The sequence below is a fragment of the Mus caroli genome, chromosome 5 (assembly GCF_900094665.2).
Source record: "Mus caroli chromosome 5, CAROLI_EIJ_v1.1, whole genome shotgun sequence".
Classification (NCBI taxonomy): Eukaryota; Metazoa; Chordata; class Mammalia; order Rodentia; family Muridae; genus Mus; species Mus caroli.
The window spans coordinates 69,091,099-69,105,819 of record NC_034574.1 but is presented as its reverse complement, the minus strand read 5'-3'; the positions used below and the strand labels follow the sequence as shown (position 1 = coordinate 69,105,819).

At 45.5% G+C, this 14,721-nt stretch overlaps 1 protein-coding gene across 1 annotated transcript in view; it reads right to left on the bottom strand.

Annotated features, from left to right (window-relative positions):
• Tmem165 (transmembrane protein 165) overlaps window positions 1-9,752 on the bottom strand; it is a 28,472-nt gene extending 18,720 nt beyond the window's left edge. The window contains exon 1 of the mRNA XM_021162931.2: window positions 9,121-9,752. Within this exon, the coding sequence (XP_021018590.1) occupies window positions 9,121-9,327 (207 nt within the window). The 5' untranslated portion in view covers window positions 9,328-9,752. The remainder of the gene's footprint in view (window positions 1-9,120) is intronic.
• Between the last annotated feature and the right edge of the window lie 4,969 nt (window positions 9,753-14,721).

The window sequence follows — 14,721 nt, the reverse complement described above, 5'->3', positions numbered from 1 at the left end:
AAAAAAAAAAAAAGTTTTACAAGTACTAATATTGGAAAACTATTAAAATGCTTTAGATAAAATATTTATATATGACATTATCATATATATGGGGGGAAGGAAGTTATATACGTGATTCTAAATGCACCCTGAAATGAGCCACTTAAGAACCGACTACTTTCCAGCTCTGTAGACTGCACAGTTCCTGTGGTAATTACAATCTTGCTGCTGTAACTTCAGAGAAGCAGCTGTCAGATACTTTATGAAACAGCATGGCTCTGTTCCAAAGGAACTTTACTTAAAGCACCAGCCAACCAGTAGTATTCTGGTCTGTGGGGCCACAAATTAGAATAAGAGACGGCAAAGCAGTACTTCCCTTCACACAGTCAGAATTCTGTTCCTTCTAGATTTTTGCCATCATGCGCCCAAGTATGGATGGATACCTTGTATGCATCACTTCAAAGACCTCTCTGAACAAATTTTTTTTCTCTTGTGTGTGCACATTCTTAGGAGAGAAAGCACCCACAGGATCCAAAAGAGAGTGTTGGATCCCTTGGAGCTAAAGTTACAAGTAGCTGTGAGCTACCCTACATGGGTGCTTAGAACCAAACTTGAATTCTTCACCTTCTCTTAACACCCGAGTCATCTCTCTAGCCCCATCCCATGCCTGCCGACCTGACCTGCTGCTCTCACACCAATCAGTTCCTCGTGGCTGCCTCAAGCAGATCCCACCAAGAAGTCTATACTCTGTGTTCACTCACTCGAAGGTCTGGGAGCTCAGACCTGTGGCACAGCCTTTGCCCGAACAAATGCAGTGTGTGCTGGGAGGTTCTTTCTCAAGATCCAAAGGATCCAGGACGGGAATGGCTAACCAGAAAGTTTTACACAGTGTGTGCTTTCTGCCTGATCCTGACCAACAATGAGACATAAAGTTTGTTTGTCTCAGACAGTAAACCACTGGATGAATGCTTGTGGACTGAAAAACTGTACCGCAAATTGAAAGTGTACATGATAATGATAACCTAACTCAAGAAGAAAGCCCCTAAACGATTCTGAATGGAAGATAAACATCGATGAGGCACTGTGGCTAATAACCAAGGCAGTGGGGAATATCTGCTTCTGGACCTATCAGAAGGTGAACTACCTACGAGCAATGGTGAAACTAACCAGGAGAATACATGCACATGACAGAAAGGGAAAAAAGTCAACAGCTCTCAGGAAGTGCAGGGCGCACTTAAGGATAGTGGTGAGACTTTGGGGGGAGGGTGGGTTGGGGAGGCTGGCTGCCTGATAACATCATGCTCCTAAAAGCTATGGGGAAAAGAAAAATCAAAGCAAGGAGTGTGCTCTAAACATGTTCAATCAGAGGTAGGTGACTAGTAGTTTCATATGAAGGTTTCCAAGAAAAGTGTCAGAAGTGGTTCTCAAGATGTGGCTAGGTCAGACTCTGGGTACAGACCTGGTGCCAGTAGCCTAAATTAGCCAGGGCTGTTTGCAAGTGGATGAGAGTCCCAGGGGAGAAGCAAACAGTTAAAGCTCACAAAAAATTAACCTTACAGCTGTGAACCAGAAATGGAGAGAGCACAACAGAAAATCTCAACACTGCCCCATCCCGAGGTTGCCCATGATTTGCAAAGTTCATGCCCCTGAACTTGACTCCAGTCTACACTCAGGGGAAAGTTCTAGCTAGGTCCTTCCCTCTGCCTCTTTCACAGTATACCTAGAGTCATGGACTCACCTGCCTTTTCATTGCTATTCCCAGGTGCTTTTCTCTTTGTTCTGAGAATGGCTATTGGATGGTTTATATGTGCTTGGGCCGGGGAGTGGCACTAGTAGGAGGTGTAGCCTTGCTGGAGTGGATGTGTCACTGTGGCTGTGGGCTATAATACCCTAGTCCTAGCTGCCTGGAAGTAGAATTCTGCTAACAGCCTTCAGATCAAGATGCAGAACTCTCAGCTCCTCTTGCCCCATGCAACCATTCCCTCCTTGATGATAAAGGACTGAACCTGTGAACCTGTAAGTCAGCCACAATTTAATGGTAAGAGCTGCCTTGGTCATGGTGTCTGTTCACAGCAGAACCCTAAGACAGGCTACACTTTTAACCCTTGAGTGGCAATGCTGCTGAGTGTTCAAAAGGAGGTAGCTCACTTAAGGATGCCTCACGGTATTCATCAAATTTGCACCTGAAACCACAGTATTTAAAATATGGAAGTATAAATCTTTTCCCAAGTCTCTAGCTCTTCTCTCAAACATCCAGGGCGTCATGCTTGCCCAACTATGCGTAATCTAATAGAAATATTTTATTCCTATAGCTTTTCCTTGCTACCCTAACCATATACAAAGCTAGAAGGAGGTTGAGTTTTCTTAACGTTCAAGTTAAATCACAAGTCATATTCTTCTTTATACAAACCCTGGGGTTGGGAGGAGCCTCAGAGCTAAGAAGCCTGAAGAAGAGGAATATTTTCAGAAATCCATCCCTCAATATTAGCTGCATGCTTCTGGGTTCCTAGAGACACAGGATGTTACTTTGTAGAATGTAACAGCCATGCAGCCATGCTCTAATGGACTGGTTTGCTTAGTGAAGCTATTTTCTGGTCCAGTGAGAATAACTGAACAGCTCTCCCCACAGTTCTCCAATGCACCACTGTTGTCTTGCTTCCTATAGCCAGCGGACGAGCTCATGAGATTGTGAGTTATATGGATGTCCTTAGCTGGGCTCAGTCTCCCCACCTGTGCACACTAACTATTCAGATGTGGTTATAATTTATAACCAGCTGCCTTAAGTAACAGATTACCTGGGATAATGTAAGCAGCACATGCAATCATTCAAAAGGCCGTAAGGCCAAGGTGGAGGCTTTCCTACAAAGCACAAAGTACACTGGCCAAAGTATGTTGAGGCCATGCCTGAGAGAAGATAACTAACTTAGCAGGTCAGTCTCCACAACTGTCAAATCCCTCTTTAAGAGAGGAACTTGGGCTATACTATGATACCTTAGAAAGCCTAGTTAGTGGTGGGGGTAGAGGAAGAAGGGAGGAGAGCAGACAGAAAGGAAAAGGCTGACTGAGCTGTGACAGTAGACTGTTGATTATACTGAACGTCAGTCAGGGCAACTACCAGTTACTAAGTGGGTCCCTGAGTTACTAAGTAGATGCCAGTCATTTTCACATAATTTCACTTGATTGGCAGAACCATAGAGGCTGTGATCCTAACTGAACCTGAGGTGTTAGGCTTAAAACTTTCAGAGAGCAGGTAGTCATGTCAAATGAAGACGGAAGAAGAGCTCTGGACTTAGATATCGGTCAGGTTACAAGTGTGCTTCAAAATGATGGGCTGGAGGCCTGTAGAGAAGGCTCCGCAGGCAAAAGTCCTCGCTGCTTAGAGTTCTTTACAGATAAACAAGTCTCAAAAAGGACACAAGGGCAAGGAGGGAACTCAGATGACGGAAGATTAAAGCAAAGATTAGCTAACAGGTAACTCTGCAGTAGGAGTGGGTTTTAAAGCAGCAGAACAGAAACTAACTGGGCCAAGTAGTGTTAATACAGCCCTCATTTATTCTTCCCTTCCCAAACTAGGAGAAACTGTAAGTGGAACTAAAGGAAGCAACCACCAGCGGGGAGAGAAGGAAGAAGCAAAGGCAGAATGCACTGGAGGTCAGAGGAGAGCAGAGGAGGGGAGGGCTGAGATTGTGGCTCAACGGATGTAGCACTTTCTAACAGGCGCAAGACTCTGGCTCAGTCCACAACACTGCCCCTCCTACCAAAAAACAAAGAGGAGGAGGAGGAGGAAGAGGAGGAGGAGGTATGGAAAGGATGACAGTTTGATCCGAAACATGAGAAAGACAGAATGAGCACAGAAGCCAACACGCTGGAAGGAGTGCAGTTTCAACCCGGCACTTCTCAGTTACACATTACACCACAAGAAGACGCGAGACCCTCGAGGGTCTGCTCAGAGCGTCCCAGAACCGTCACTATGTCAGTGTGTTAATATGTAAGACACGAGCTGCATTAGGAGAACAGGATCAGCAACCTGTACTTAACAAAAACTCTTTGCAGAGGGCTGAGGAGATGGCTCAGTCCGCAGTCTTTGCTGCAGCCTAGAGCCTCAGTGCTCCTCCAACAAGATGGCAAGTAGACAGGAGAACAACCCCCCGAAGCCTGCAGGACATCCAGCATACCACACACAGCATAAAACGAGAGACCCTGCCTCAAAAGCTGGACAGTGGGGACCCAAGACAAACAACAGTTGTCCTCTCACTCCATATACATATCATGATACACTTGTGTCCACTCTCTCATATTATACACACAGACACACACACTCCTACACGCCTAAGTCCTCATTTAGGAAACTCTGTTTCTTGGAGACCAGGTCTCACTACATAGCCTGGGCTGCACTCAATTTGAAGCCTCCTACTGTCTTCCCAAGTGCTGAGATTGTAGTGTGTGTCACCCACCACACCATTATCAAGAGGAAATGACAACAAAGAAAGATGCAATTCCCATCGAGCTGTATAGTTTAAGGAACACAAACTCACTGTATTCTCCCCTTACTCATGATGAAACCAGGAAGGATATTGGCTTTGAAACAAAATCTATAGCTTGCCACCAATAGACTGATTCCATCCCCCTCAAAATTTATATGTTGCTTAATAAGAGATTATTAAGCAAAAGGTATCATCATGTTCGTTAATATAAAATTTGAAACAATGCTTAGAATTAGCTAAGCCTCAACAGTATTGGCAAAGTCAGAACAAGTCTTTTCAGAAAATACTGAAATATGCAAAAAAGGAGAAAACAAAACAAGAAGCCGTCTAACTTACAATGGCCCTGCAGACAAACCCAGTTTTAAAAGATCACAGTGATTAGAGACTGGGGCAAAAGTAGCATCTTGCTATGGAACTGGGTCTATAATAAAGTTCTAAGTACCAACATAGCCCAGGTTAACGTAATCTCAGGCCTGTGGTTATAGGTGCATGCCACCAGGACCTGATAAAGCATCTTACTGCAAGTTTTCATCACAATGTCTAAGTCTTCCTGGGCGATTTCACTGACCTAAAATATTATTTTATTTTTACTAATATTACATTTGACTCCTATTAAATATGTAACAAGTACATATTCATAAGACTTTATTTTCGATTAACATTTAGCAACTCTGTTTTATGAACCTTACCATTCTGCTATGTATTTACATATTTAAAGCAGGTTACTTAATTTTTCTTAAGTGTTCTTTTGATGACATGATAACACCAAATAAATGGAGTACTAAAAGTTTCATTTCATGCAGAGGCCTTTACAGCTCAAAGCATCAATCATAATCACAAGAGGCTGAGATCTGGGTGCTGAAGAACACACCTTCTGTGTTTAATGCAGTTTAATGAAAACGGGAACACGATGGCTTCTGTGGAGGTGCCCTCACAGTGAGTAAGCCAAGAGGAGAGTGAGAACAAGAACCTCGGCAGGACCAGATAACAGGCCTGGGTAGGTCTACCAACACTGCTCCACGGCCAGATTAGCTCTAACATCAGAATATATAGGATCTATATTCTGCCCAGGAAAGAAATAGGAAGAAAACAAGACCAAACTCAGGTCACCATCTGCAGCATAAAAACTGTAGTTTACTCATGACTGTATGTTCAAAGGAAACACCACTGCTCCTGTCTCAACTTCCCAAGGGCTGGGACAACTGTACATCACCACTGGCCTTCTTTGTAACTAGATTATAAAGGCGAAGAACAGTCAACACACAGAGAGCCCTGTCTGAAAATTCAGCCACCTCCTTAACCCAGTAAGATATAACCACTTGTCTGTACCGTCTCTTCTACCAGAATGCCTGCTGATGAAAGCAGGATTCCCTTTAGTTTCACAGTTCACTCTCAATGCGGTGGCCTCCAAAAGGTTAAATTTAGATATCCCATCCTTTTACACCATCCACTGCTTACAGTTGCAAAGTCAGCTGAAACCCAGATACTCAACAAATCGGAATCACTTTATATTGTTGCTAAACTGTACTTTGATCATGTTTATCACTGCATAGAAACAAGAGACATTTTTATTAAATGGTTTAAGAAACATGGAAGAAAAAATTTTTTCACTGTAAAATTTTTTTCACTATGTGAAAAGTTATACAAAAACATAAATAAAATGTTTTTATTTACAGTGTTTTGCTATTAAGTGTAAACTGTCAATTCCTAATGGAAAAGAACCATCAAAATATATGAAAATATTAAAACAAAAAAATCATAGTGTCTGCACCAGCAAGTCCTCCAACCCCTTAGTTGTAAAGATAAGAATCTATAAGACACTTAACTGAGGCCACACATACTGTCTTAACCACTGGGACGTTTACTTAACATGGTTACATTTTCTCCAGCATCCCAAAAAGGACTGTAAATCTAGCTGTGTCTACCAGTATTTCTGTCTCAAAAATTACAATATGACTACAACCTCTATGAAATGCCTAAAAAGTTATACACTCGTAAACTGCACTCTGGCCCCTAGGGCTGTTTCACTCCCAGTGGTGACTGGTTTAAAGCAACCTTCTGATGCAGAGCTATGTGGCAGTTGCTCAATGACAACTCAGCAGTTCAGAGCAGAGACAGACCATGCCTGAATGGCAGCAAAGGTTGACAGAGGGAGAGTGGGCAGAGAAGCCCCATCCACTCAATGCCTCTACGCCAAACACCTAGAGCCCTGGGATCTGATGGCCAATGGCTCCTACGTCACATGTGCCACCTGGTCTGTACTACCTTCAGATGGCCACTTATCACTCTAGTGCAAACACGTCTCATCTGCCCACATACTTACACCGTGTGTCTGTGTGTGTGTGTGTGTGTGTTTGTGTCTGTGTTAAACTTTACAAGAGTTCCAGAATTAACTAAATAATCAGTTGCAGTTCAATTTTCTAAGCTAAAATCAATAAATAAACAAAATCACAGGTAACAGATAATAAAAGCTGAGTTTTTCTTCATCTAGTAAATCCTTTAGCAAGTAAAAGACGGCTGGATATATACTCTTAAAAAAGTTTTTTTCCTGCTTGAGTTCATTTTATAGTTTTTTCCATAAAAGTATTTAAAACCTGATAGGAACTGAAATGTAAAAATCTTAGAATTTTCTCATAGAAAATTACTTAGCAGCCAGGCGGTGATGGCGCATGCCTTTAATCCCGGCACTCGGGAGGCAGAGGCAGGCAGATTTCTGAGTTCAAGGCCAGCCTGGTCTACAAAGTGAGTTCCAGGACAGCCAGGGCTACACAGAGAAACCCTGTCTCGAAAAAGGAAGGAAAATTACTTAGCAAATGCCAAAACATACATGGTCTTAGGAAAGAGACAAAAAAAGAGTATGCTATAACAATGTTCTCAGGGCTTCAACACACTGAAGAGCAGACAGAAACCAAGTCAGAAGCAAGAGTGTAAAAATAGATAAAGATAAAAAAAAAATAGATAAAGATAAAAACCCTCAAAAGAGGAGTGGGGTGGGCATCAAGAGAAAAGGCTTACATCAATGTGTTATCCATCAACACTAAAACCATTAGAACAAATGGCTGGCAGGGGTTGGGTTTTCAAGCAAACGCAAGGACTGCAGACAGCACCTGGCAGGGTTAGAAGCAGGGATCTGGTTTCCAGCTCTGGGTCTGCCAAGAATTAGGTTTTCTGAACCACCACTCTTCTCAGACCTGCACTGCCCCATCCACAAGCAGGAAATGTCACCTGCTCTGCCCGCTTAACAGCTCTCACTAAATCTTCACGGCACTATAACTACATCTCCCACCAGGTGCTGACTGATCTGACCTCTTCCTGAGTACTTCCAGTAAGGAGAACTTTTCCTTATTTCTCAAGACCATTGCTACATTCTGGACAGGTGATTCTTAGAAAGTACTTGCTGTGTAAAACCAAACTCAGAATCACAGAAATTTCCATCTCCTGATAATACATAGAAAAACAAAATACTGGAAAGGCCAAAGTGTAACATGAACTGTGAAGAAAGGAGAGCTCCCATTACTCAGGGAGTGCTCTTCTAACAAGGGCATCCTGGGAAGGGTTCCGGAAGGTTCTGCTGGCTCTTGAAGGTGGGAAGGGTTCTGAACCACAGGCCTCATGCCTGGATTCTGTTCTAAGGTCTTTGCTCAGGGGAAAATGGCAATGAAAATGCTCAGGTTTCAGTTCTGGAAGCCACTGGTTTAGAACACAGCGAGGCAGTGGTGGGTCCCTAAAAGACCTGGGGTTTAGCTGGAACAGCATGGTGAAGAGAAAATGAATATCTATCCTGCGGTCACCCTGATCTGTACTCAAGTCAGGACAGCCATTCTCTTGGAGGGCAGATAAAGACAGAAGTAGGAAAGGGAATGGTAAAATGGACCCTACTAAGAGACTAAACAAAACTCCAGAATGTAAGAGTCAAAATTGGAAATAGAGAGTCCAACTCAGAGGAAAGTAACATAGAAAGGAGAAATTCTACGAACATAGATTAAAAGGTTAATTTCTATCTATCTGGTAATGGTTAAAGAAACTTATGAGGCTCTAGTTTACCTATAAATAGAGTCTTGGAATCCCTCACTATACAGCGCTCTACCATTGGGCACAAGTCTCTGCATTCAAGGGCAACTTCCCTCAAGCCAAAGCACGTTTTTTTAAAAGGGAGGGTGGCAACGCATAATCTCTAGACACTGTATCTGGCAAGAACCACAGGGTGTGCCGAGCTGAATGGGTGAGCATCTCTAGTTGGGTTGCTTCAACAATGGCTGATACTTCCAACAATGTGATGATACTTCGAGAAAGCCAGTCTCCCGGAGGCTCTGTACTAAAAACTTTCTACTTGGGATGACGATTTCCAGTCTTTTCAGTATGGCCCATGTGATCAGCAGAACGCAGAATCCAGAGCAAGCCTGTCGGTACCAGGGATCTAGAGGACCTCTGGGGACCCCCGGTTGGGGCTCTCACTTTCCCTTCCCCCAAGCAGCCAGGCCAGGCCGCGCCTAGGGAAGCCGTCTTGTCACCCTCCTCCCAGCGAGCCGAGCAGGGGCCGGCTCCCCTCCCCCAGCCTCTTCGGAAAGAGGGCGGCGCCGCCAGCGCGGGAGCCTGGTACCCGGCTGCGGGCTCCGCCGCCTCTGCCCGCCCCATCCCCACCAGCCCGGGCTCTCACCTCGGCCCGGGCCGGCTCGAGGCCCTGCACCGCCGCGGGCTGCGGCTGCAGCTGCTGGGCGGGCGCCGGCGGCTCCTGGTTCCGGTGGCTCAGGTCTTCCTCCGGGCCGGCGCGGACCCCGGCCGGAGCCCAGAGCAACGGAAGCAGCAAGAGCACGAGCAGCCTTCGCGTCGGCGCCCGGCCGCTCCCCCGGGCCGCGGCCGCCATCCCGCCCGCCCAGCCGGCACCGCGCTGCGGCAGGAAGAAGTGCAGGCGAAGGGAAGCGTCGAGCCCGGCTTGCCCGCAGGCGCCTCCGTCAGGCCTCGCCGCCGCTCAGCGGGCAGCCCTGCAGCACGCGGGACGCGGGGACCGGACCGGGACGGACCGGCGGCGGTCGCTCCGGAGCAGCTGGGCGGCAGAAGCCACACACTCCTCCAACTGCCTCCGCGGCCCAACTCCTCCGGCCCGCCCCCTGGCCAACACGGCCTCCCATTGGCCCGACGTCATCCCGGCGTCGTGACGTTTCCGGCAGGTTGAGGTGCGGCTCGCTCACTGGTCCTATTGGACCCGGCGTGCCGGGCCAGGTAGCTGGAGCTGCTTGATGGACTCTCCCTGCGTCCTCTCGGGTCCCACCAGAGACCCCTTTATTGGCCCTGGAGAGGTCAGGCTGCCAGGCTCCTACCAGGACTTCCTCAAGAGCCTTAGGTCTTTAAGGCCTAAGCCGCCGCCACCTCCACTTCTATTAAATGTCAAGTGAGTCCCAGCCCCGCTACCTACGTGGCAGGAACTGCCACACCTTTAAGTTATGATCCACCCACCCTCACCAAATCCCTGGGCTGCCTGCACGGAATGTTCTTCGGGGGTCCATATGCTGGGGTTTTTTGAAGGCTCTGAAGTAAGATTCGGAAGTAAAAGATGAGAACGTCCAAGCTTGATTTTAAAACATTGTTGAATAGCCGCAGACCAAAAAGTCATCACTGCCCTGGCTCAGGATGCCTTATCCTGAAATAGGATATCCTGAAAAGGTTTGGAGTTGAGTGGTTAGGGCTTCTGTGGGATGGAGACCTTGGGTAGGCAAGAGTAGAAGACAGGAAAGAATGATTAGTTAGGCTAAAGTTCCTAAAGAAAAGCTGAGATACCTAATGATCAGTTACTCAGAGGGAGCGCGCGCGCGCGCGCACACACACACACACACACACCCCACAAATTGCTAACCATGTGCCAGGCACTAATCTAAATCCTACTCCTGTTTCACAAGCCGTTCTTGCAACCTCTCCTTAGCCTACTCAACATTGCTCCTTACAGAACCCTTCAAGCTATAGCTTATGTATGCCCCCAGTATGGTGAGATAACCAAGATACTTCCTAAACATAGTTTGGGGTGCAGCTGTTGTACATCCAAGTTCATTCCTGGAGTGCAAATGTCCTGAGCCCTCAGAATACAACAAGACAGGGATCAGAAGTCTAGACTCCTTCAGCCACCTCCTTTTTCTGCAAAGATTTGCCTTGCTCAAAAGGGCCTGCAGAGGAGACAGGAGTGTCAAGTAGAGGGAATAAAAGAAGCAACCCAGTAGATGGAGGCAGAAGAGTTAGGTGCCATGGATCCTTGAGTTCTGCTAGGGACCAGGTTTTTGGTTTTTTTTCCTGCCGTTCTCTGGTCTATGATCATCTCAGAGAAAGGCCTCCTGGCTAAATTCTAGTTACCTCACATAAAGCAAATAGGCTCAAGGGCTACAGCTGCAGGAGACTGACATGCTGGTTGCAATGTTCCAGTGGCTCTGGAGCAAGACAGGAAACCTGTTCAACAGAAGATGTTAGGCAATGGGGCTCTAAAGCTTTGTCCCCAGAAGGGAGCAGAGTCTGAGGAGAGTGTGGTTTTCGCAGCGCCTCCATGTTGCCCACCTCCCTGGCTTCACTGGGGCTCTGCCAAGTGAACTCCAGGCATCAGATTCCAAAGTGAGTAACTCTTTGTGTTCCACACACAGCTCCATCTCCTGAGGCTGTGCTTGGCTCCAAATCAAAGCTAGAGCTAGCTTTAACTTAAACCTCGAGGACTCAGAACCATTATCCTTCTAATCTTGAATAGTGACAAACTCTTTGAAAAAGAAAAAAAAATCAAACAAAACCAGAAGGAAAAAAATAGGTTAAATTTCTTTTTAATTGTTTATTTTGAAGTGTCCAGGAGTGACTTTAGACCTTGTGCCTATCAGGAAAGTTCACTGCTACTGGGCTACAGCCCTATTGGCATCCTTTGTTGAACAACAGAAGCTGTTTACATGATCCATACCCACTAAGGATATAGGAGACCTAGGAATTCCAAGATAAGCTTTCTGGCATTGTCCTACGTAAACAAGTGTCACTGAAGTGTAAGCACTAGCAATCATCTCACAGTAAGAACTACTACTGCAGGGGGATTGCAGTGTGTGCTGTGTGGGCTGGGGATGAAACCAAGGACTAAGTATGTGCTAAGCAGAAACTCTGTCACAGGGCTACCCCTATCAACCTTTTAAGGTGTTTTTTATACCTGTATTGTGTTTATTTCCCATTAGTGTAACAAAGACCAGAGATAACTTATAAAGGATCAGTTTGTGTTGGAAATTTCAGACCATGAATCCATTGATCCTGTTGTCTGGGGACTTGTGGTGAGGCAGCACAAGATGGTGGAGCACGTGGGATAAAAAAATGACTCACAGCCAGGCGTGGTGGCGCACGCCTTTAATCCCAGCACTTGGGAGGCAGAGGCAGGCAGATTTCTGAGTTTGAGGCCAGCCTGGTCTATAGAGTGAGTTCCAGGACAGCCAGGACTACACAGAGAAACCCTGTCTCGAAAAACAAAAAAACAAACAAACGAACAAAAAAAAAAAAAACCAACAAAAAAAAAAACATAAAAAAGGAAAATGGCTCACTTCATAGCTGGAAATTAAAAAAAAAAAAAAAAAGGCTAGAGTTCTATCACTTTAGAAAATATTTTTGTTGTTTGTACTCAGGAGGCAGAGGCAGGCAGATTTCTGAGTTCGAGGCCAGCCTGGTCTACAAAGTGAGTTCCAGGACAGCCAGGGCTATATAGAGAAACCCTGTCTCGAAAAACCAAAATAAATAAATAAATAAGTAAATAAATAAATAAATACAATGTAACTTAATAATTTCTCTGTCCACTCCCTCTAGTTTCCTCCCAACACACCTACCTCAAAATGTCATTTTTTTCTTAAATATAATCCACTGAGTCCAGTTAGTGTTGCCTCTATGCATATGGATAAGAAGCTGTCTGTTGAGGCATGGGCAACACTCTGGTAGCCATGTGTACATGACAAACCTATGGCCAACATCATGCTAATGGTAAAAACCTAAAGCTTTCCCATGAAAATCAGAACAAGACAAGGCTGCCCACTCTCTCCACCCCTAGTCAATATAGTGCTTGAAGTTTAAGTTAGAGCTATAAGGCAAGAGAAAGAAACAAGTGGGGGGGTCAGGGTGTCTCTGTTTGTAGAAAATATGATTCTATACATAAGAGATTCTAAAGCTCTCTCTCTCTCTCATACACACACACACACACACACACACCCCTAGAAGTAAACCGAATGAAGGAAATGAAAGACCTCTACAATGAAAACTTTGAAGACACTGAAGAAATGAATTGAGGAAGACATTAGATGATAGAAAGACCCTTCCCACGCTACCCCGTCTGAGAGCATGTTCCCAGTCAGAGACCTCTCCGTAGGCACCAGCTCTCAAAGTTTCTAGTCCTTCCCAACATCATTAAGTTGGGCAACACTCAAGATCCAAGCTGTATAGCGTACCTCTTAATGGCCCTCAAGGCCTTCCTATGCTGAGATTAAAGCTTCTATCTGCGTAGCTCCTGCACCCAACACTAAGGAGTCTGGGGCTCTTACTGTTATTCTGTTGGTAGCAATCTGTTTATTCTGACCTGGGTAGAATAGTCCTGAGTAACCTCACAAGATGGTACCAACCTCCTTTTAAAGTTTTCACAAATGAGAAATTTAGAACAAGGACCTATCCATGAACTCCGCTGTAGGGGGGTTGGTCTGGTGCTGCTTGTATTTAAATGCTATACCCCAAAATTTGGTTACTCCAATCTTCACATATACCCGCTTTTGTTATGTAAACCTTGCCTCTCAACTTATCCCTGATTGGTTAATAAAGGTGCCTAAAGCCTGTTGCTGGGCAGAAGAGGGGTAGGCAGGGCTTCAGATCCTGGGCTTGGGGGTCTCAGGCAGAGACCATAGAAGAGAAAGGAGGAGAAAGAAGTTGCCATGGGGTAGGTGGATCATGTGAACATGGCCACGAGGGCCAGCCTAGAAGGGCCAGGAGAAGGAGCGCCCAGGGGGAACATGGCAAGTGATATCTGGGGGTTGTTGACAGAGAGGTAGACAAACTAGTGTAGAGGGTTGATATCAGCCTAGCTGTAATGCTTTAAGGCTTATTATAAATCTGAATGTTTCCATCTGTCAGGAGGATGGCCTCCCTCCACCGTAGGTTTTATGGGAAGAACTCTTTCCTCACCTCCTAATCTGCATCTCTGGTGATATAGAATTAATTGAGACAGGAAAGCTGGGCATACTGGACTCCTCCCACTGTGTTGTTCCTCTTGGGAGTTGCAGCCTGAAGGGAAAGATGGCATCTGCTGCCTGGGTCAGACCTCGTGCTGTCTTCTACTGAATGAGGAAAGCTCTTGAATCTGGAGGCCATTATTATCCCAGCCCACCTGGCTACCACATTTAAAATAAATAATTACAACATACATACATACATACATACTTACATAAATGTAAATAGCCCTGTCACAGTAATCCCCAGGATCCATTTAGTGAAAGGAGAAAACCAACTTCCCCAAAATTGTTCTATGCCTGCAGACATGCGCGCGCGCATGCGCACTAGCTACTCCCTCAAATCTGGCCTCCGATCTGTCCTATTCCTCGTTTCCATGCTGAAGTTTCTGGAAGGAAGGAAACAGCATAGCTCCGACAACCCGGAATCAGCCCCAAATGAACTAAAAGTCATTTTGTTTGCTTGCTTCTTTAAACACTCCATGGAATAAAGACTGATTAGAGAAGATACCAGGTTGACAAAAAATGAGAAAGAAAAAGAGTGGGAAGAGGAACCTGGAAATGTCACAGTGAGTCAGTTAAAGATCATCCCAAATTAAAAAGGAGACACATGGCAAACTGGAGCATAAGAAGATGACAAAGGGCAATTTCAAAATGCCTGACCTCATCTCTTTCCCGCCCACCTCCTAGGAGAAATAAAGCTTGGTACGAATAAATGCTGAGTCCCTCAAAACAGTGGACGTGTAGAACCTAGCAGAGAAGTCCAGCCGGCCCCGAAAAACTTCAAACGAGACTGAGTATAACTCAGAAAGGTTCTGTGCATTAAGTGCAATTCAGAAGTAATTCATGGAATTTCCTGGAGCTCTGCCTAAGAACGCAGGCTGGCAATGCTCATCCTCACTTGTGCAATTGTTTGCGCTTCCACTCTCAGGATGTTTCAAACAATGTGTGAGCAAAAGGGACTTCTGCTTGCCCATCAAACTCTGTTCTTCCTCTTCCTCCTTCAGCCTTCCATAGGAGTGAACAGAACCAGCTTCCATGCCTTTGAGTACCTACCA